This window comes from Struthio camelus, chromosome 12, assembly GCF_040807025.1.
Source record: "Struthio camelus isolate bStrCam1 chromosome 12, bStrCam1.hap1, whole genome shotgun sequence".
Classification (NCBI taxonomy): domain Eukaryota; kingdom Metazoa; phylum Chordata; class Aves; order Struthioniformes; family Struthionidae; genus Struthio; species Struthio camelus.
The window spans coordinates 8,464,503-8,487,702 of NC_090953.1; the positions used below are offsets into that span (position 1 = coordinate 8,464,503).

Below are 23,200 nucleotides of genomic sequence, written 5' to 3' on the forward strand. Positions count from 1 at the left end.
AAAACGTCATCAGGTAACTCAAAAAAAAAAAAAAAAAGGAGGGGGGAAACAAAGGGATAAACTGAGTGAAAAAGCAATGATTTTGTCTCTCTAGCCTGGAATTAAATCATAGGTGAATTTGCTGCTGTAGCATGGAGCTAATCTGATCTTTATATTCCACCTGTTCAGGCAGCTGTTAAATGTTAAGCAGCTGGATTTTTTCCCTTGCCATTATTTTCTTTGCTATGAGAAAATTATACAGTGCCTCTTCTTCCTTTTTCACCACAGAGCAAGCAAACAAGCAAAGAAAGTTAGGAAAGATTTGAAAAATCTGCCGTGATTTAAATCATGAAGTTCTAAAGTTGTAAAGATACTTCACTGCTTCATGCTGGGAACTTTTTTCTCAATTTAAATGCAGAATACAGTCCTGGCAGATGATTTATTCTGATATTTGATAGCAGAGTAACTGGGGTGACAGGGAAAGGATTGATTATTTGGGGGTTGCTGATGGCTCCAGCAAATGCTCTTTTGCCTTGAGTTCAGGACTTTTAAGAAGTTTATTAGTCAGGAGATAATTAGTGAACACGTGACATGCTTTAAATGTGGATTGTAAAGCTGTTTTTAAAAAGAAAGCTATTTTTGCACTCTGGCGGATTGACGTTTCAATAGAAGGGGAGTGGCTGTAAGTCAATACCTGGGAGTGTGAATTTCTGCTGGGAACCTCTTGCTTTTTGCCTGCTGTTCTGCAGGCTTGGGAGTTACAGGTCGGTCTCCCTAGTTGGATTCTTGGGGCTGTGATGTTATGCAGAGAAGTGTTTTAAGAGAAGGGACTAGACAGTCCAACAAGATAGTAACTACAGGAGAAAAAAATACCTTTCTAATATTAAGGCATCCTTCTGTGCTAGGGTTTTAGAAAGGAGAAGGAGAAGGTGATCCTCTTACAGATTTGAAATGCATAAAGATTTAGTGTTAAAAGATCTTGGAATTCAACAGTCTCTTTTCTCCATAAGAAGAATTGTTTATTTGCAATATGATGCTACACAAAGAAAAATCTCAGCTAGAATGCCTTCTCCTGAGCAATCCTAGTGTTGATCTAAGGCATAAGGTTATGGAATCCTCCCAAAATATTAGCTGAAAGCAAAGACAAATGCCTCCAGTGAATCCAAGCTTACTTTTTGATATATTTACAAAATTTGCCTCCTATAGAGTGGAAGCTGGAGCTTTGATATGGCAGTAATTCAAGACAAGAAACTTGTTGCTTTTTTTTTTTTATTATTATTATTATTACTGTGTATATTCTTCATGTCGATACCAGCTCAGCTTTGTGACGCACACTTTGTGTGCCGCTTCTGCTGCACCCAAGCCACTCCAGCCCTATGCGCAAGTTCTCCTTTTGTTGCTGTTTCAGTGTTGGGGAGTTTTCCCTACAGTCCAGGATTTATTTACAGTGTTTATTTTATGGCTATGCAGAAGTAGTTTCTGCTCGGTAGAATGAATCAAATCTTTTTCTGATAGCCTACAATAAAGTCTTTCCAAAGGCATTGTAGGCCATGAGGCCATTTCTCAGAAACGTGTGGTCAGAGGTTTTTTATTGTCCTGGTAAATTGTCAGAGATGTAGTCAAATGATATTGCTGTTGCCTGTACTCCAAATTATTGGGATCTTTGTTTTTAATTTATGAGATGAAATTGCTCCTAAATATGTCCCTGTTTATCTCATCACCTTTTATTAGATTCAGCCTACCCCAAAAATAGAGACCTCAAAGGGCCAATTGTCTTTTCCTGATAGATATCTCTAATGAGCGTTCACCAAATTGAAGGAAGTTGATGAGATGAGAAGCCCTTACTTTTCATAAGGCAGCTTCTCATGTTATAAGCTTTTGAGTCAGAGCTGCATTGCATCTGAGTAATGGATTCTTGAAGCACATTACTTGCAAGTCAGGCAAGTGTCTACTATTCATTTGAAAACCAAGCAGTTAGGATATGAAAGCACACCACAATAGCCAAGCTGGGCAAGAGGAGAGGAAACAGTGCATGTCTGAGCATTATAGCTGTGCTGACAAAACACCTCCAGGTAGATGCAACTTCTTGGCAGGAAATGACTCTGGCAAGATTAGGTTATATGGTTGAGATTGGACATCTTAAATTAACAAATACTGTGATCACAGTTTGCAAGCTCTCCTTCTAGGAGAATTTTCCTTAATGTCTCTTCTCAAAGGTCTCAGTCTTTAAAGACATTCATTGCCAGAAGTGTATCACCTTATTTTGAATTTTCTCGATCTTCATCTCATTCTTATCAATGGTGTTTTTCCTATGGCTGCATCGAAAAGCACTTACTACAATTTTCACCCCCTTGTAGAGTAGCAGGATGAATCGATAACAAATGGCACTAACAACGTGATAATGCATTTTATGCCTCAAAGGCCTCTGTGATACTATTAAAATACCAGCTTATTGCTTGGGATTATGTGTTTGTAGTGGAAGTTTGGAAAGAAATGCAACAATTTGCGTTCCGTTGGCAAAATGCAACAATTGCCCTCTTGGATTTCATCCTGAGGGTGATATGGAAGTCAAAACACAGATTTGCTTGTGTTAAGCCTCAGCACACAAACAGTGTGTTTCTGGTGTTTGAAACTCTTGATTTTTATCTAGCCTGACAATAAAATGAAGGTCTGATCTTGCTGGAATTGAGCTGATGAAATGTTAACTGATGACCTTAAGAGGAGCAGTGTTCTTGACACTCTGTACAGGACATCAGAATGCTACAAGCATTGGTCATGTTATCTTTTCAAATCTAGTACAAGGGAGGGGAGCATAATTAGCATTTCTCCTTTTCGAATGGGGAACCAGAGACGCTTGACTGTTTTAGTAATGTATTCACATGCTCAGAGGAAATCTGAAGCAGAACCAGGAATGTTCTGATTTTCTTCTGATACCTAGGGCTGTATTTTAGCAAATGGCTTGTTTCTCCAGCTGTTATGCATCGTCGAGTATCTTCATACTGCTTGCTTCTTGCATCCTCAGTACGCCAGCAGTTTTGCCTTAATATGTTCTATCTTTTGGACCAGTTCTGAACAATCATGGCACGCTTCTCCCTGTGAGAAATGCCCATGAGAAAGGGTAAGGCCTCCCTTCTGGGCCTTAACAACAAGGCCTGTGCTGCAACCCTGAGCCATTCTCATCGTGGCCTCGATCACTGCTTTGCCAGCAAACGCGCTTTGCAGAAATCTGTACTGTTAACTCTGATTTCTGAGAGTCTGCCACTGGTAACACACAAACTCATCTAACTGAGACAAAATTATGACAATTTGACTTAATAATTTTGGTTTAGTTTGTCAGTAGTACACAGCAAAACCAACTATCTGTGAAGCCCAAAAGTCAACAGTAGACTCCAACGCTAGTGGAAAACTCTTGGTGACACTTGTTGCAGCAATTTCTCTTGGAGGTAGAACACTCTTACTGCAAAATCACCTCTGCGTATGGATAAACTCACTCAGTGCAAATGTGTATCTTCCGTAAATGGTTTTGTTGTCGTTCATTCAGTGTTTAGTTTTAGTAGAAATGAGAGCGCGAGTGTGATTAGGGTGAGCTTTTAACCCTAACACAACTACACTCACACAGCATGACCTTGCTCAAATCCCTTAATTCCTCTACAGGTTAGTGTATGTATCCATAGCATGGCTATAGCACTGACATAAGCCCCTGGGGAAAAGTAATGATATGTGCTTTACCGTCTGCAAAGCAGTTTGCTATCCTGACATTGAAACATCTTTTGCTCTACGTTAATTCCTGGTGTTCACAGGTGACATGAGTCATTAGCTAAGGGAAAAAAGAGCATTATGACTTTGACTTTTATGCCAAGGAAACGTAGACAGAAAGGAAACCCCACTGAAGGGTGACTAGTGCGATCTTTCACGTCTTTGCTGGGCAGAGGGAACAGCTGGGACGTGATGTTCGTACCATCGCAGTGGTGACAGCATCATGGGGGCATGAGGAAGGGGGAAACCAGTTGTAAACTCCCCAGAGAAAGGTTTGTCTTCCTAGTCCAGGGAGCAAATCATCTTCTCTAGGGCAGTGCAGAAGAGCCAATTTTTTGAAGCTGGTTGTATATTAAACACTTGAACCATCAATCGGGAAGACAAGTCTTGTTTCTTGTGTTGTCTTCAAGTTATGGTAAGAAGAAAAAGGCAAGAATGTTGATTCTGCAACTCGACTACTGTGAGCCAGGTAAAAAACATGGGCAAATACCTACAGATAAACTCAGCTTCACCTAAAGCCTTTTAGTTGCGTTTTTGCCTGTGCTTGCTCCTGTTTCATAGTTTCCTTCGGTCCCAGACACGATAGTTGTTAAAACTAATAACAAATGAGCAGCAAAGTCGGGACTGAAACCAGATGTTGGAAGTAAAATGGACTTGTTGAAGGCCAGGGTGGGGTTTTTTTGTTTTCTTTTGTTTTGTTTTTGAGACTAGTTTGAATAAACAGAAAAATAGCAGCAGCACTGAAAGAAGTTTGTTTTAAATTGCCTGTGCAAACCCTCTGTTTTTACAGGGAAGTTGGAAATGAAAACTGAAGATGAGGTGGATTTTATGAAAGAGCACAAAGAGAGCACGGCCTGTGAGGGAGCGGTAAGTGTCCTTTCTGCGTTGTTTCCTTGTATTTTGCTGTGTTTTTTAAAGAACCGTCAGCCCTGCCGTGGATGGCCAACCTAAACGGCTGATTTCCTTTCTGTACTCTGTGCAAGGCTAAACTTAGTTTTTCATTGTGACTTTTTAATTTAGCCTCTTGAAAATAGCATGAACTTTCTTTTTAGACCTTTCATTTTCAAAACGCTCTGGCTTAAGCCATATTTAGGTTGTCTCCGTCGGTGCGATATAGCTTGACCCGCAGGTTCCTCCTGCGGCGGCGTTGTTCAAAGATCGGTAGGAATAAGATTATCTTGGCTCTTTACTGCATCCCTGAGACTCCGAGCTCAGGCGAGAGCGATGCCGGAGCGAGCCTGGCCGCCGTGCGCGGCTCCGCTCCCGGCAAGTTGCTTCGTCCCTCCTCGGGCTTTGTCTGTCGGGCGAGTTTTCCGAAGCTGGGCCCGGGGCTGTGTTGGGGTGTGCAGAGCAGAGCCCCGGTTTCCGCCGCCCGAAGGCCTCGCTGTCTGCCGGCGTACGGTGCTTTCCCGGAATAGAAATGCACGGTGAAAAGACATGCGGGGATCAAACAGGAGGGATCAAACCCCACCTGCCTGACATAGGTGACGCTAGAGAAAGGCCGTGCAAGAGATCTGAACTGCGTGGGCTGCGTTTTATGTTACCACTTCCCATGGCCCCGGTGCCTTGCCGTTTTTAAGGACCGTCTGCAGTAACAAATGAGGGTGTTGGGCTTGACAGGAATGTAACTTTGACTTAAGAATATATATCCTGCTTCATCAGCAGCTGGATTTGTAGGTCTTACCTTTCTCAGTTGGATTTGCATTTGCTCCTAGATGTTATACATAGTTTCTTGTTCCTGAAAAAGAAAACGTTTTGCAAATGCTAAATTGCTAGAAGCCTGCGTTGGTGCACGTTGCCACTGAGCAGCTGTGTTTGTGCGTTAGCTTGCAATTACGAAGCTGTTAAAAGAGAAAATATTGTGGAGATGAGTTAACATTACAGGGTGGAGCACCAAAAACTTTGCTTATCCCACAGTAAAGCTCTTTAGGCAGCAGAACAGTCCTGCCAAAGCTTGTAATAAAATCAGGTTAATTTTGTTTTTAACAAGTTAAGGCTTAATTTCTGTAGCTGTTAGCTCAGTGAGTTAACCAGGGAATAGAGCTAATAACTTTCCAAGCTAAAAGTTGTCCTGATAAAGAGGTCTTTCGTATTGCAGTGCTTGAATGTAAGGGTGCTAATTTTTTTTTTGTCTTACCCTTTATTATAGATAATTTTCCTGGCTAATACTTAGATATCTGGTAGTAAAGCAAGGCGAATTTAGAAAATGCAAATAGGAACCCTGCCTGTATTTTATTTCAAACTGCTCTCCTCTCAAATAAGGAAAAAGGAGAAGGTATTGAACTTAGCTTCCATTTTGCGTGTTTTACATGCATTTGGATTTTTGTCTGTGGGTGTTCTCTTCTCTTCTTTCCTCCTCGTCCCTCCCCCCTCGCCCAACACCTCTTTAGAAATCTGGCTTTTCTGGTGCAGGAATGGGAGTGTCAGGGGAATGGAAAGTTTGCTGCAGGAGTGACAGGGTTTCCCGTTGCTAAGTTCAACAGAAACAAAATAACAACTGCTCTATATTAAGGTCATTTAAAAAAATCAGTCGAGGACTTATAAATAGAGCTTAATTCACACGTGTAGGTTGAGGAGGGAGCCGGCCAGGGAAAGCAAGCATGAGCTGCATGTCTCCTGCCTTGTCCTTCGTCTCTGCTTTATTTAGTACTGACTTTTTGTAGCCAGCAGTCTTTCAGGTGCTCGTTTCCTTCTCATTAGTGAGCAGATTTGTGGTTAGTAAAAGCCGTTCCCTTAACTCCTTGCAAACAGAGATGTTGCACCTCGTCCAGAACTGCCGCGTATTCAGTGGTCGGACCTAGCGCTGTCAGGGAGCCCAGGTTAAAGGAGTTTGGGAACTACATTAACTCTTGTTTCATAGGGGAGAGTTTTGCACAGTATTATTTATAAACATGCAGTGCGGAAAGCAGTTTATATACACAGACTAGAAAACAAGTTTTGGAGAAAGAGAATCTTGTTTTTTTGAATCAGGCTGAATAACAGTAAGACATTGGAAAGTGAAGGGGAAAAAGCCCTCTTATGAATTAGTTTCTTAACACAGGAAATTATCTGGATTCTTGATGCCAAGACACATACTCGAGTGTTCCATGTATAAGATACACATGCTTTCCCCTATAGTCATTTCAGAAGACAATGAGAGAGGCACTTGTGCATGTCATGGAAAAGTTGCAGCTGAAAAGTGTTGAGGAAAATAATGGTTTGCAGGGTTATAAACACTGAAAAGAAAATAGTGGAAAAATGATTTTTCCTATTAAAATGTTTGTTTGTTTTTTAAGTGGCTATTTCTTAAATCTCCAGAAGGTTTTCTCTGAGGTTGCATTTATTCTGTTTTAGAAATTCCTTAACAAGAGTTGCCCAAGTTCCTCTCATGTTCCGTGGCAGGTGCTGTAAGTGTCCATTCTGCCTGGGGCTCCGCTAGTTCTCATCTTGCTGGTTCGTTTGGTGATGCTGAGTGGGTGTGAGGCAATAACTTGATGTGATCAATTAAAATTAAACATTAGCATTTTTTCAATTGAGTACTTTTACGTTCTTAACTCTAATGAGAAGTCTGCTTTGGCTTCCACCTACTGTGATATTAAAATAATTTAGGAATGGAGCATAGTGGCTCGAGTACTATCTTCACATAGATTGAAGCTCAAATAATATGATTTGCACTTTCATCTGTTCACTGATCCAGCTACCGCAGTAATATGTGATATGTCAGCAGTGCTGCGTTCTGGGGAAAAACTTCTTGTTTTGTTCAGTATTTTCAATAATGGTTTGGAAATGGGAGTACATGTGTAATGTCTGCAGATGACATAAGGTTGGGAGGGGCTGCAGGGCTTGGGAGAATAGGGTAAGAATGCAAAATGACCATAACGAATTGGAGACTCTGTCCAGATAAGAGATGAAGACAATTACAAGGTGGTTCATTTGCAAAAAAGAAGTCAAAATGCACATTTGCTAAGTCAGGATTACTGAGTTGGAAAGCAAAGGAGAGAAAGAGACCTAGTGTTTTTAGTGGAGCATAAATTAAACATGAATCATCAGTGAGAGGCTATTGCAAAAGAGGCGCATCTTGTTTAGGGTTTTGTTAAAGGAGTGTCAGCTGTAAGACCCAGGAGGCAACTGGCACTGCTGAGGCCTCATCAGTGTCAGCAAATCAGCCTTTGAGTGTCCTGCTCTAAGGAGGGTACAGGCATCCTGGAAGTAAACAAGATAGAAGAGATTAAGAAATGTGAGAAAAGGTTGAAAGAATTAAATTTATTCAGTGTAATGAAAAGAAAACTATTGTGCAATGTAGCATTCTTCCAGTACGTAAGCATCATAAAAGTCCTAGATTTCTGAGGCAGCTTAATTTACTGATTTGCTAATTTGCCAGCGTGATTTAGATTGGATGTTAAGAAAACTTCCTGTTATCATCATGAAACCAAGGGGAGACCACCAAGGAAGGATATGAAACCTCCTTCCCTGGAAGTTGTTAAGACAGATGGCAGCTGTCAGAGGCAGTGCCCTAGGTTTGTTGTTATCCCTTGTTTTTGACTTGTAAGTCCCGACATTGTTAAGGTTTTTTTTCTTTCCTTCTCCTGCAAGGGTTCCTGTGTGTTTCACATGCACACACTGCGTGTGCATGAGCTTGCTTTTCTTCATTGCCTCTTTCTTCATTGCCATTCCAGACTGTCGGAGAGTAACCTACAGCCAAGACTGAAAGCTATGAGTATGTTCCCTAGGTAGCAACAGTAGGCCAACCAATCGCTTGTGGTGCTTTCTAGCCCTACCTCTTTCTGCTACAGGAAACTTCTGTGCCTAGGTGGGATTTTTTTTACAGCTGCAGCCTACAAAGAGCTTCTGTGAAGGGTCTGGCCCCGGACTGCAGGAGCTAAGAGGGTTTTCCCTGAGGCTGCACCTCTCTGTGGCAGGGGCTCTGCAAGAGCTGCCATGTGGGGCACTTGAGAGTAACAGGGTTATGTCGTCCTGCTTCCAGGGCCAATTTCTCTGTTCCTCCCAACACAGAGAAGAGGAAGAAGCTGCTTGGCAAGCCCTTTTGGGTGCACGGAGGTAGCTGGAAGCATGGAGGGTTGGAGGAGGAAGGGGACAGGGGCAGCAGAAGCAAAGGAGAGCAAGACAGGAGGGAATAGCTTCTGTAGGCAATGGAGATAAGAATAGGGAAATGGGCTGCATTGGGTGGAAAAGGGCTTATGGGAGAGAGGAGAGAGTCACACAGCAGTGAGGTAGGTGTGTTGGGATGGAGAGTAGATGAGAAGGCTGGAAGGATCCAGAGATTTGCCATTCCCCATGAGTAAAGTCTTTCATCTCTCTTTTCCCTTGGGTCAGCAGATAAGTGGTGGCAATTTGGGACAAGGTGTACAGTGTCACCTCATCTAGTGGCTGGTTCCTGGAGATGAGAAGAGCCTTTTATTGATGCTGGTTGCTTAGTTAAGTCAAGCAGTAGAGAGATGTTTCTTAGCTCAAAAATGCTGAGCCTCGTTGGTGACTCAGAGCAAGGGATCATTATAGTTCTGCAGGATCCAGTTTGGGTTTATTTTCTTAGGAAAATAAGCTTGTTAACAGTGAGTATGTTAAGCCTCTAAAGCTGACTGCTCACCATGAGGAAACAGCAGAATTCAGGTCCCTTGTGCACGCCGCACTCACTTTGCTCTGTGTGTGCGTGTGTGCGTGCTGTATGTATGTGTGCTGCGCTACGGTCCGCAGTCGTGTGATTGCACACTGCTTTTTTTCCAAGGGATCCAGAGAATGGCGTGGAAAACGTCAGCCCAAGCAGCCGGAGTGTGTTGGTTATGCCCAAATCAAAACAGGGTCTTGCGGCGGAAGGTGCCAGGGTCACCTTAACAACAGGCTGTATCCCAGCTCTGCCTTTCTAAAGCCACTTGTGCAACGCTCCTGTGTGAATGCTGTGCTGTAACTACAGTAAATATAGAAAAAAACATCTGCTCGAAAGGAGGCTGCCCCAAGCCGGGCAGTTTGCGAGGGTGACGCACACGCATCGGGTCAGGACTTGGGGCTTGGTCACCAGCGAGGCCTCTTCTCATACGAACCAGCATCCTGTCTGCCCTTGAGGCTCGAGAGGTCGACGAGGAAGCCCTGTCGGATAGTGAACCCTCGTCCAAATTCCTCGCTTTGCAGAATAGACGGCCCTTTGATATGGACTACTTTTAATGAGTCTGTTTTGTGCATCCCTGCATAAGCTGTCGATTGCACAGTATATGCCGTAGAGACTTAAAAGTGGGGAAAAATAAGGAATTCAAAGCAGCCTGGGCTTATTATGGACTTTTACTATTACTCATGCTTTAAAGTCTGTAGCAGGAAAGCATTTACACAACTATTGGGGGCAGGGGGGAGGTTGTCTTACAGTTAATATCTTTGGGTGCTATAGTTCCAGTTCTTTGTTCTCCTGCACGCTGCTAATCCTCATCTTGATACAGCCATTTCCAAGTTCAGTCGCCGGATTCACGGGTGTTAGTAAGAGAAGCAGGAACGCAGACGGCTGGCCAAATCCCAGGCTCGGTGCAAAGTTTCTACTCGCAGCTTTGGCTCGGTGCGACCCCGGGGGCAGCAGCCCGGGGCAGATGAGCACGCCTGCACCACGCGTGGTGGCTGCAGGGCTTGTTGCAGCCCACGCTGACCTTCAGAGTTTGCAGGCTACTTCTCTTCCCCTATACCTTCCCTTCTGTCACCACAGGCAAGTTTTTTTAGATGCAAAGCTTCTTGCATATAGCCCTGATACTCTGTTTTTCAGAATTTCCTGCCAGCCCCCTCTGACCGCTGTGTAATTTGCTGGGTCCTCCCCAAAGCTGAACTCCATCAGCTACTGCAGCAGAACTGCCTTTTTCTGCTTGCAAGATGTGCTCTGCAAATACCACTTCAAGGCAGGATTAGCTAATCCATGTTGTAGACTGTTAGTAAATGCATGTTGCCAAAATCATTTTTCCAGTCTTTGTTTTGTGTTTGGGAGCCATTCTCCTTCAAATAAAGCTTCTGGCTCTGCCTCCTTCCCCGTATCAGCTGCAAAGGAAATCTATTCCTCAGCTTTATCACACTAATTATTAAAAGCTTGACGAGCTACCTGCAATTTCATTTACCAACTGTAAATACGATTCTACTGAAAGGCAGGGCTGTGTGTAATATTCCTGTGGTTGTCTTGAGATGGATGCTGCTCAAAGGCAACTTTTTTAGAGTTTGAATCTTCTACAGTGCTTGCTTTTGACTTGCTTCAGAGAATGGATTTCACTTATATGAATTATTTAATATTAGTGTATTAGAGTAGCTTTCTGAGGTGCTATTTAGGATCAGGACTCTATTAATAATTTCACAAGCTCAACAAACAGAGCTAAAAGATTTCCAGTACGATATAGGAAATACTGTTTTTCGAATTCTTTTCCAGTGATTAGATATAGTCATTTTTTATGCGATCATAAAAGTATGGATATTTGAAATAATGGATGTGTAAGACTGTCTGTTACCATGACAAAGCAATGCTGGCATTGAATATTGTACCTTGCAGCAGAAAATACTGTGCTGTTTTTGAATGGTTCAATCTCCTGTATCATATGGATTCTTTTATTTGTATTTGAAATCTCTTGAAGTTTTGTGGTGTAACTGTTGCGTGGTAGGCATGGTTACTACACACTTAATTCCTAGTCTAAATATAAAGGAAATTTTGATGATAACAGAGAGACCAAATGTAGACTTTTCGATGGAGACCGAATTATTATGACAAAGTAGACTTTGGTCTGTCACATCATTGGGCTTTGATCTTTCTGAAAAAACCTATCTGGCTCCATTCTGATATTTTGGAAGTTGAAGTTGGAACCCTGCAATTTAGAGAGCCATACCTTTACATTTTTCTGTAGAGTAATACTTTTCACAGTTCACTGGTAGTTACAGTGCCCCAGAGAAAGAGCTTCCTAGCCAAGAATCATTAATGCAAGAAATAGGTTTTTAATTTCAGTTATCATATATTTATTCTGGGGTTTTGTGAGGAGTCATGCAATGATTCTTCAGTTCTGTTGCCCTCCTACACTAATAGCAACGTTAAAGCTTGTATGTAAGTTTTTTTCATGATTTTTCATCTTAAAGTGTTTCTCCTGTCATCATATGAGGATAAATACCGGCATTTTACAGCAAAGAGCGAGCATTTGTTGAGTTTAACAAATCACGTGAAGCTCTCCTAGTTTAAAGCTGCTGCTGCTCGAAGCTGAATATGTAACCTCAGGTGCTGGGGAAGATGTGTTGAGCAGCTGAACGTATTTCAAGCATTACATTGGGCAATCCAATGTAGCAGCCTGCTGCTTTTTTAAGTGTAATTCTTCAGGATTAGCGAAAGTTTTCTGTGACAATTAGTGCCAGGTCTGTGAGGTGCATCACAGCAAGAAGCGACACGTGTGGGTAGAGCCCTCCAGCTAAGAGTGTGTGAAGAAAGGGGGCAAGGTTTAGAGTTAGTTTCTTTTTAATCCAGATAATTCCTTGAACTCGTCCATTTACGTTGGCATAATTGAGGGGTGGAAGCAAGAGGTCAGGAAGGGGAGGGAGATGCGTGCTTCTTGAGCCATCTTAGCACTGCAAGGTCTGTGGTGGTGAACTGCAGTCTGCAAGGGTTAGGGCTTTTCCAGGATGCGAATCGATGGGCGACAGAAGAGTCTCAGCATTTCGCTTCTTCTTTTGCCAGCTAAAGAGAGGGCTGTGGGCCCTCTCGGTGAGAGTTGGAGTCCCCTGTTCCAGAGCTGGTGCCCCTTGTGTTGCTAGCGGAGATCTTCCTGTGATTATGGCTATAAATTTCATTCAATAGCGATGAACTTCAGTGCGATCTGAGCAAAACTTTTCGTTCTAGATTCAGACCAGTGTCTGCCCTTTCGGTAGCTTTGGGCTGTAATCGTAGCCTCGTTCGTAGGGGAGCAGAGCCTGCAGTAGACAACTTCTACTCTGATGGAAAAGCCACAAATGAGACGCTGGGTTTGGAAGCTGAGGCAAAACAAATTGAGACTATAGAAATGATCGCGCAAACTTTGACGGATGAAAGGAGTTAATTCTTTGTGTGACCTACTGCAGGAAGGAGTGAGCTCTCCATCACATGAAGTTTTTCATCAAGACTGGATGTCCTCTTGAGTGGTATACTGCAGCCCAAAATAACCTGCCAAACCAGTGCTACATCTGCTGGGTTACGTTGTGGCCTATGTCCTGGTGGAGGTTTGCCTGGACTAGGCGTTTGCATGACACCTCATGTCTTTAAAGCCTCTCTTAGAAAATGAAGCCTAGCAATGCAATCAAAGAGCTCAGATATGGACTTACACAGTGATTTGAGAGATAGACAGGAGACTCGGCCGCTGGTAAAGAATTACCGGCTGCAGCAGTATTCAGACATGGCATTTTGGACTTAATCGTCCAGCAGAAGGATGAAAAGAATGGTGTGAATAAGAAGGAAAAATGTAAAGGAAAGGAGAGAGAATTTTATTTGAAGCTCGAGTGCAGATTAGAAAGAACAGTTCTTCTGTTAAGTGTTTCCATTCATGCAGTGTGAATCGTTATGAAAATGTATTTGGCCTTGTACCCAGCACTGTTAAAACTCTTTCCATGGAAACATGGACTCCAAATGAATTTAGCCTCTCAGTAGTTGCATAGAATCCCTTTTTTGTTATCTTTTTCAGTCTTTTCTCCCCACCCTTTTTAGACAGTCTCTCTTCTCTTATTATATTCTTTTTGGTGCAAAGGTGGAAATCTCAGATTCTTTTCCTCCAAAACCTCTGCTGTTACTGCTCAGGATCCCGTATACATCTCTGTGTGGCCTGAAGTGACTTGACTGTGTTGCAGAAAGTTTCTGGAATCAAACTGATTTTAAACCATCAGATAAAATAAAAGCCTGGGCAATACTCATTGTTTGCCTTTTCATGTGGCATCGTAGCTCACGTTGACTAAATTCACTGCTCTCTGGCATTGCCAGGGATATCTTTCGTGCTGTTTTCAGCCTGATCTACAGGTACTCTGTTGTGCAGAGTGGTAACATGGTGGAATTTAGCTGCAGTTGAGAGGACGTTAAGCTTGGGATTGCAAAGCGAGTAGATGGTGAGTATGGCAGGGGATGATTAAAATATCACAGGTCTATACAGAAGTCCTGGCTGTCTTGGTATGCACACGTATGATATTTAAAATCAAAGCGCTTGACTGGTGGGGAAAAGGATTGGGTTTGGGTGAGCAGAGGCAGCTGCAAGGCAGTGCTGTGAGCTCATGTTGTATCTGTTGTAGTCAGCCCTGGCTGTCCCTGCTGTCATGGCACCAAATCCATCAAAACTTTCAAGGAAAGGAAAGTTTTTGAATGTGAATGCTTGCATTTGCCATCGTTCACACAGAAGAAGAGGTGATGTCTTCAAATGCAGATATTATAAAAAGCGTAGTTGAGAGCCCAGTGCGGATAGGCCAAGAGATATGAATAGTGTTTCTTTTCACCGCCACTTGCCTCCCTTCCATCACCAGTTTGTTGTTTTTACTCCTGTGGTCTGTTTTTTGGACTTCTGCTTTGGAATAACCCCAACATGGAGCTTGTAACAAGAATGTGACAGAGTTTTGCAATGGTTTAATAAAATATACTTTATCAGCTATATTGGAGCTAGCGGATGGGAGCAAATTCTAAAATGAGCTTTCTATAGCACTTGGTGTTTTCCAGCTAGCAAGGCTCTTGTCTTTCCATCTTCTCTTTCTGCTTCATTTAGGCAATAAATTTATTATGCCTGCATAGGCATGTATTTGCTGTCGCTAACTTTTCATATTCTGCTAAGCAGCAGTGAACTTAGCTACCCCCTCTTTTCTTTCTCGCTGTGTTTGTCATCTCAGTGCCAGCAATGTACTCAGCAAAAGCGAAGGCAGTAGCTGTGCCCAAGAGGCTCATCCGAAAGACAGAGACAGTATTTCTGGGTTATTATCTTGTTTGCTTTCTCTTCTGTTTGTGTAGTTAAACTCGAGAGTAATTGTTCCTAGCCTGTGTTTAACCTGACCTGCACTGCTCTTGTTTCAGATCTGGAAAAGGACTGATGCCTGGCATATCATTCTGTCAGTCTAGTTAGATATTACTTCTCCCTAAAGACCTTGTCCTGATTTGTATCGTGATAACACAGCTACAGTAATATTAGTTTCACCTTATTTATGCATTTATTTATTCTGGGGCTCATTCCTACAGTATTTCCAAAGGTGATAATTGCACGACCCTGGCTCTCTTAAACCCCACCTTGAAAAGGATCTAATAGTGGAAATGTCCCGTATTTCTTGAAAACGGAGATGCAGGGACATCTAGGGAGCACAGTACCTTTTTCAAGCACTGCGAGCCTCCCTGTTCTGAAGGATGTTCTGTCTTTTCTATTGCTATGGGGGTTGCAATACCCCTTTTGCAAACACTAGGCCACTGAGTCTGCCTGTCCCAGTTGCCAGGCGAATGTGCTCCCTCTTCTCATGCGTTGTCCTTCCAGCTGGTGAGATAAGAGGCAGGAACGTGAAGCCTCGCCTTTGCTAACTCATTAGCCTGAGACCTGGTACTGAGTCTGCTTAACGTCAAGTGGCTTGTTTTTCTTCTGTCTGAGACTGTACTTACCTCCATAAATCACAATAAGATCATAATCCTAACTTATTTGATGCTGAACTTTTGCTTAGTTTCTTAACACAGCTGGACACATTAAATACCTAAAAACAGTTGGGAGGGATATTATTTCCAAAGTACACAGTTTCAAAGGCTAGAGACGCTGCTCTCACATTAGTTTCAGTCTGAGATCTGGTACTTGGGAGTGTAGAAATCTCTTCCCTCTCTCCAAAATGTTACACTGCAGATTTCATCGATTCTTACCTGAGTCACAGGGCACACATGATTTGGGCTGTTACCATCTGCTGAGGATAGAGACATGTTTCTTGGCTTTTTTTCCCCGCTCTTTATTTTTTATTTTACTTAACACTTTGCCCTTTACCATAACAAGATGAAGAAGTACATGTGTACTTGCTTGCCCAGGAGGAGGTGCACAAGTCTTTACTTCAAGTGTCTAAATGTTAGGGATGAAAAAAAGAGCGGTAGTATATGGCTTTGAGCCTTTCAAAAAAGGGGGAGGGGGATCCTTAAATTATTTTTGAATATTCACACCATTTCACCTGTAGGAGGTCTAACTGAAGGAGAAGTTCTGGATAAGACGCAGGAATTTAAAAAGCCTGGCAGGAACTTATCTTAATACAATTATTTTTATTAATACTCTAAAAAAAATTGTAATAATAATCTGAGAAGCCTAAAGTAACCTATTTTAATATTTTAACAAAAAACACCTTTGAATTCATCATCGCTAGTTCTCTCTCTTTTTAATTGTGAAAACCTCCTGGGATATGTTATGCTCCTCTGTTCCGGTGTGAAGGGGGAGGGATCTGATGCTCTTCATGGGCTTCAGAATAGCTTAAGGGGAGCTTGGGCTCAGTTGCTTGAAAGACTTCTTCTGAATGCAGTGAGTTTGCTGTGCCGAGGACAAGGCGATGCCTTGTGCAGGGAGAGGCCGGAGGGCGTTAGGCATGGGGGACACTGGCAGGTGAGTATATTGTCTTTGAGGCAGTCCCTGCCCTGTCTTAAATAATTGCTTACATCCCTCCACTGCTGGCCTTAGAGCAGCTGCAGTGCATTGGAAATGCAGGTGCCAGAAGGGAAGTGTAGGAAGAGCGCTCCAGTTCGGGGTTACGGTCCTCTGCTCTTTGAAATGGGCTTCAGGGCACTTTGCAAATTCTGATTTTAACCTGTATTTTGGGGAGATACGTAGAGAAGACTATAAAGGCTCTTTTGGTAACGGTGGGCTATTTTGGAGACAGTGTTTAAATTGCTCGTCAAGGCTATTGCTTGCTTTTGTGTCTTTGAGGAAGCTGGGTTTCGTTTCGTCTATTTTAAGTGATGCAAAAGGCATCCAGAACAGTGTAGCTGAATTCTCTGTCTTTGTTCTAAGTATATAGACTGAATAAATATCTTCTTCTTTCTGGGCTTAAAATCCTTACAGTGCACCAGACAACAAAAATTTGCGTCTTGGAGTAGCTCCTAGAATTCTTTAATGCTGAAATATCTCCCACACTTGAGAACCTGCGGCTCTCCCTCCTTTAGATAAGTGATCGCCATTTAAAGTAGCTTTTTTTGTTACCGATTTTTTGGGCAGGGGTTGGTACAATTAAGTCAATACCAACTGTGACACTAGGCATGCATGACAGCAAAAGAAGAAGTTTTGAAGGTAAGAGTAAACAAGTGCCCTCTGTTAAAAGAAAAGGGAAAAATCTGTGCTCAGAGTATTGCCTTTCTCCTGCTCTCTACAGTGGTGTATACTGTATTTGAGGGTATACGGAAAAATGATATTTTCAAGGAGTTTAAAAACTTTCTAAGTTTTTCCTGCTCTTTCAAGAAAACAGGATTTATCTACAAACATATTGTTTCAAGTAGCAGCTGAGCTAAGTGTTTAAAAATTGGGATATTTTGATTTAGTATAAAATGCTTTCTAGGTAATTGTTTGTCTCCCCAGAAAAGTACGTTGTTTTTAGGCATGTCTTACTATGAGCATTGCATGTTCCCTAACTGGAAGGTAGAGCTGTCTGGCATGTGGAATACCTTTTGGCAGGTTGGCTCTTAAAATATATCGTGTATTATCTTTTACGGAGGCTGTTAGCAGATGTCTGGATGCCGGTATTGAAACAGCAGGAGGGGAGGCAGAACAAATCTGGGGTTTATTGTGGCGAGCTGTTGGGGAAATGGGAAGGGGAGCCAAGGCGACAGGTATCAGAGTGCCGCAGGTTATTGGCTCTCTTGCGCAGGGAAGAAAGCAGCTTTAGCAGAGGATATTTTTAGGTTAATATCAAGGTGAATAAGTGAGATTATGTTGACGCCCATCCGGGAGCTTTATTTTCTTAATTTCTTGTCTGTGGCAGATGACCAAGAACCGAGACTAAACAGAGCTCTGCAGCTCAAGGGCTCATTTCTAATTTGGGGTGCCTTCTACCTTTTTTTTCACAATGCCAGGGAAGGGGCAAGAATGGGGCGCTGCCTTCGTCGACTGAGTAGGGGTGTGAGTCCAGAAAGAAGCCCAGCTAATATTTTCTTCCAGTCTCACCGTTCGCCTTAACCAAAAAAAGTGTAAAATAACAACAGCTGTTGAAAAAGTCTAAATCATGTGCCTGTACCAACAGATGTTTCCATAAGCCACTGATATTTAGGTTGTCCCAGCTCAAATACAGCATGGGGTGAAAAGGGTCACAAGGCTAAAATATATCTGAGGGAGATTTCTCTGCTTATGAGAACTTTATAAGCTGTCAGTGCAGTTGTAAACAAAGTTGCACCAAAATATACAGAATCTTTCAGAATAAATTGTGTCTTTTTGCTTGTTACTGGCTGTGCGAGTTAACAAAGAAAATGTTTTTCTTTCAGTAACTTTCAGATCTTTTGCTGAGTATTTTTTCTTATGCGTCTGCATTAAATAAGCCCATTTAACAAAACCTGATCCTCTTATAAACATGGAATAATGACAGTATACCGCATATGGGTTTCATTAATTTTTGCATGTTTTGAAGTTGCCTTTTTTTCTCCTAAAGGCTAACTTCAGAAACAGCAGAGATTAATGCCACATAATAGCCAAAAGGACTAGCTGAACAGTCAGCAATTCTAACTTTGGATAGAAGGGTTTTATATGAATTATTTAACCATTTCATAGTGGAAAGGACGTTTTCCTTTACAAAGCAATGTTGTGTAATCTTTAGTCCTCCCAGACACTGCGACGGTGGTTTGCATTGATTGCACTGGCGTCGGTTCTGTTGATTATCTGGGAGCTTTCTTAAAGCTTCTGACTCTTGTAAATGTTTTGGATTTTAGCCCTTTTGAGAGCTCCAGAACATTTTCCCCCTTCTTCCTAGGAACACAAACAACCCCTTTGCTTGTAGTTGCTGGCAAGAAGTTTGAGATGATCCATTTTACTCCAGAGCAAATTGCCCAGTTATCTGCAGCACAGAGAGACCTTTGCAGCTCCTGGGAACGGCATGGCCCAAATTAGTCAGATACCTCTGGAAGTTCGCAAGACTCGCAAATATATCGAATGCTGTTGTTTGCCATTTTCATCTCCAGTTATCACTGCCCACTAGCTCAGGTCTATTTAATTTTCTATTTATTGAAATTATTAATTGTATGAAAGTGTGGCAGATGTGATAGGAAGATAAAAAGGGGAATACAAAAACCCAAAAGCCAAAGTTTTCCTAAAATACCTATATTGACCTGACTAGTATTTCCAGGGGCATTCTCTACTTTTATTTAAAGGCAGAGGAATAGGAACTGGGTTTGGATCAAGTATTCCAGTTAGGAATGATACCTGCAAGAACAACTATTATTATGAAGGGATCTATGAAAAGCTGGTAGAAGAGTTATAACTCATGTGTTATGTTTATAAACTTAAAAATAGTTAGTTTATAAACTTAAAAATAAATATTTTATTGTTTTTCTGGAACGATGTCAGCAGTTGAGAAAATTCCTCACTAATGATTAAGCTTCAGCATATCTGGCTGTTAATTGTATGTATGCTTTATCTCCCGAAATGCCTTTAGGAATATTTTGACTAACTAACTAACTAACTAAAGGAATAACTAATGTTATTCCTTTAGGAATAACATTTGACTAAAGGGGAAAACATAGCTAGCATGCACTACTACAGCAATGTTGAACAATGTTTGAGTACAGCACTCTTTTCTTTGTGCGCTCTATGAATCCTTACCTTGCATAGACATTTTTAGACCAGAAAGATAAAAGTGCTGTAAAAATGTTTTAAAAGAGTTTTTTTTCTGCAGGGTCAACATTCTTTCCTGGGCTCTTGCGCCGTAAAGACATGTTTGTTTAATATTCTTTACAGAGGACTGCCGGGGAAATGGATAAAACAGTGAGCAAATTAATACTAATGTGGTCCTAAGGCAGACCTCACAGACAGGAGCTGGAATGAAAATGCCTCCTCACAGAGTTTGTATTGGATTTTATTTCAAGTTTCCAAAAGCATGTAGAGAGGGCATGAAAACATTGGTGGGATAAGAGTGTAGGTAGGAGGGTGAGCTGGAGGGTCTGACGTCACTAGGGAGAGCGGGTCTTAGCCACAGTCAGACTGGTGGGGTCTGAGGTCCTTCTCCCCACAAAACGAACACAAAATTTGGAAGTGCAAAACAAATAGCACAGTGTCTTCTATGTCCTGCCTTCGTTAGCAGCCAAGCAAAAAATTGACCTGGAGGTATGGTGGGTGCTTTTATACAGCGCTCCGCTTTCCCACCACTTTCCCTTCCAGATTTTCAGGTTACTAGATGAAAGAAGTGATAACTTTTTCCTTTCTCACAGAGTGCCCGGCCAGGACAATGCACTGGGTCGTGTGGGCTTCCCGGGGGCCGAATCCTAGGGACTTCAATTAAAAGGAGGAGGGGAGGGAAAGGAGGGAAACTGAATCATTTTCTGGCATGATTTATTCATCTGAATGACCCTTCTCTGCTTTTCAGTTTGACGACAGTGGCTTAAACTGAAAGCATAGAAGAATGGTAAAAGTTAAATTAATTTCCTCAGCTAAAAACGTGTCATTTTTTTATTGTCTAGTAGTTTTACTCACCAGTTCTGTACGTCATTCTTGTTGGACTTATCCGCCAATTCATCTATGTAATCTGCTATCCTGCCTCCCTTTTTAGCTAAATACGTAGTTCGTTAGACAGAAGCATCCACCAAGCTTATCCTTGAACCAAATCTTATATAACTGCGAGGCTTTCCAGAGTGGATCGGGCTATGTCGGTCTGATCCTGTGTCGTGCCTACAACAATGGGTATTGAGCCATTGTTTTTGAAGTCAACGTAACAATATTTCCTGCGCTTGGCGAATGTGAGGGGATCTTTTTTCCTGCACAAAATCTCATCCTAATTTTTAATCTTTTATCTTAAGCTATAAGGCTTTACTCTTTCAAGAGTGTTGTAATTGTTATGATATAAGGGAATGTATATATTTTTTTATTGTTGTAAATCAGTTCTTTCTTGTACTCTTTATTTCTCTCAGTGATGTCAGAATATGCTTTTTTATTATGCATGGTATAAAAAATGAAAAAAAAAATTCCTTTGAGTTTTGAATTCGTCAACGTTATAGTTAAAGAAACATCCCCTTGTTCCTGAGTTTGAGACAAATGCCGTGATCTCCCAGTCTAACTCTTCTGTAGGAAGAGTTGCCAGATGCTGTTTGTTTGGGTATTATGTGGATTGAGCAGGCCTTCAGATATTTGGTGGGTAGCCTATTCAAACCAGTTTCGAGTGGCTTGCATAATGTTTTGAAAACTCCTATAAATACAATTCACTATTTTAAACACTTGTATTTATGTCATTGTCTTTCCAGATCCCAGAAGCTGCAATGCCGCCTTTAGAGTATGAGGCCTGATTCGCCATCGTTTGCATAGCTAGCAGCGTAACAGTATATAGTCCCACTGAAGAGTCATATTTTGTATCTGTGTGTTTTCTTCTGAGAGAAAATCCTGTACTAGCTCTGTTTTCTGTTATTTGCTTTGTGTTAGCTGCTGTTTGGTAGGTGGTTAAGGAACTGAGCCCATAAATAGCAGATTCTCATTTGTGAGATGGTTCAGTGATGGTGGCCACTCGTTGGCTTGCTGGGACGTTGGCAAAGATCATTTCTCTGTGTTGACCGGCATCTCTCAGCAGTTTTATGTCCCATATGACAAGGGCTCTTTCCTGTGCAATACTGCAGATGAAGGAGCTGGCATTTCTCCTCCTGGATCTGCTAAGAGTGCATGCTAGGAGGTAATTTTTTTTAGGTTTTTGTAAGAAAGGTGCTGCTTATCACAGTGTTGTCAGAAAACGGTTCTCTTGGCGTCTCTCTCCCTTCAGGTGGGCTAGTTCGTATCAGCCACTCCTCACTGTGCACCGGCTCACCCCTGCAGACTTTGGGGAGGATTAGGATGCTCCAGAAAGGATCCCCTAAAAAGGATCCCTCCTTTGGTTTACCACGCCTGCTCTGCCCTACATGCAGGAGGAGCAGAGACCCCACAAAGCTGCTTCTCTCCTCGTGTGGATTTTCTTAGGTGAGGAACGTGAACAGGCAGGCTGGTAAAGACGCTGGGCTTCAGCAACACCTTTGAGAATAAGTAGGCTCCATTGAGCCACTGCTCATGATGACAAATCATTGGTAACCAGCCACTGGAAACAGAGATTACTGCAGAGCACGTAACAGCAGCGGTGTTCACAACACAGGCTGTGCAAGGGAGCAGTCGTGAATGCCCCCAGCCTTGGCTAATGCCCTTTTCTCCCTCCCCAGCTCTGTTAAGAGACCATCCTCCTGCACCTACCGCAATCTCCCCTCCGGATCCAGCTCTCTTGGCTGCCCCTCTCGCTGAATTATCCCTGTTCCCATCCTCCTTTCGCCACCTTGGCTTTGGTATTCCTCTGCTACCGCCTTTTTACAATCCTCCTCTTCCATCTGCTATTCACACCCTGCCTGCCACCAAATAACTCCAGTCCCTTTCCCCTCTCCAGTGCTCCAGACCAAAGACATTGCTTGGTGATTGGATTTGACTATATGTTGCACAGAGCTGCCTTATGCTTTTTCTTTCTCTGTGAATTCTCCAGAGGCTTTTCGGGTTGTTTCGGGGTTTTTTTAAGGTATTTCTTACTGAATTTTTAACATCTGTGTGACTGTAAAATTCGCAGGCTAATTATCAGCAATTTAAAAGCATGAGGTGAAATCTAAACTAAGCTAGTTTGACCAGCTTTCATATTGGATGAGGTCAAAAAACTGGAGTGTTGCTTTCTGGTGGACCCTTCAGCAGCAGTGCAGCTTGACCTTGGGCTAAGCCAACTGTGAAACCAAAGTAATATTCCCCATCCAGACGTCTTGGTTGAAAATTGACTTATGGTTCCTTACAAAAGACCCACAATGTTTTCATGTATTGCCCAAGCTGCAGAGCATAAAACCTCATGCCCAGATGGGAAATGCCTGCGCGCAGGGAGAGCTGGTGTGCCGGAGGGTGTGCAGGAGGTGCAGGCAGAGCTCGGTAGCGCAGGTGGTTTCTGGGATGCTCATTCGGTACTGCAGGTCGTAATTCAGGTGCTGTTTGACAGCTTGCTTTGGGGACTATTCCCAGCTTGTACGTTCATGTTTTCCCCTCACAGTATTCAGGATGCTGGAATTCACGGCGCAATACAAAATGTCCAGTGTTTGACAGTGAAAAGTGTTTCTCTCGACTCTCGTAACACGCAGAATAAATATCTGTGGTGTTGTCCAAGATCCCACAGCACTTCAGCCAGCTAGACATCTTGATTTGCAGTTATTTTTGGTAAAGACAGAACTATATGTTGCAAAGTGATGTAAAATCAGCTGAGAGGTTGCTAATCTCTTGCGTGGGATGTGTTTCTCCTGTAACCATTTGGGAGCAATAAGATGGGCAGTTTACTTCCTCTGAAAGGATGTGCAGGCATGCTCTGC

General features: G+C 42.4%; 1 protein-coding gene across 12 annotated transcripts in view; it reads left to right on the top strand.

Moving 5' to 3' along the window:
• The window catches only part of AKAP13 (A-kinase anchoring protein 13), a 237,025-nt gene that overhangs the window by 132,135 nt on the left and 81,690 nt on the right, over positions 1-23,200 (top strand). For all 12 annotated transcript variants that reach the window (XM_068957951.1, XM_068957954.1, XM_068957945.1 and 9 more), the window contains one exon: positions 4,526-4,602. In XM_068957951.1, the coding sequence (XP_068814052.1) occupies positions 4,526-4,602 (77 nt within the window). The remainder of the gene's footprint in view (positions 1-4,525; positions 4,603-23,200) is intronic.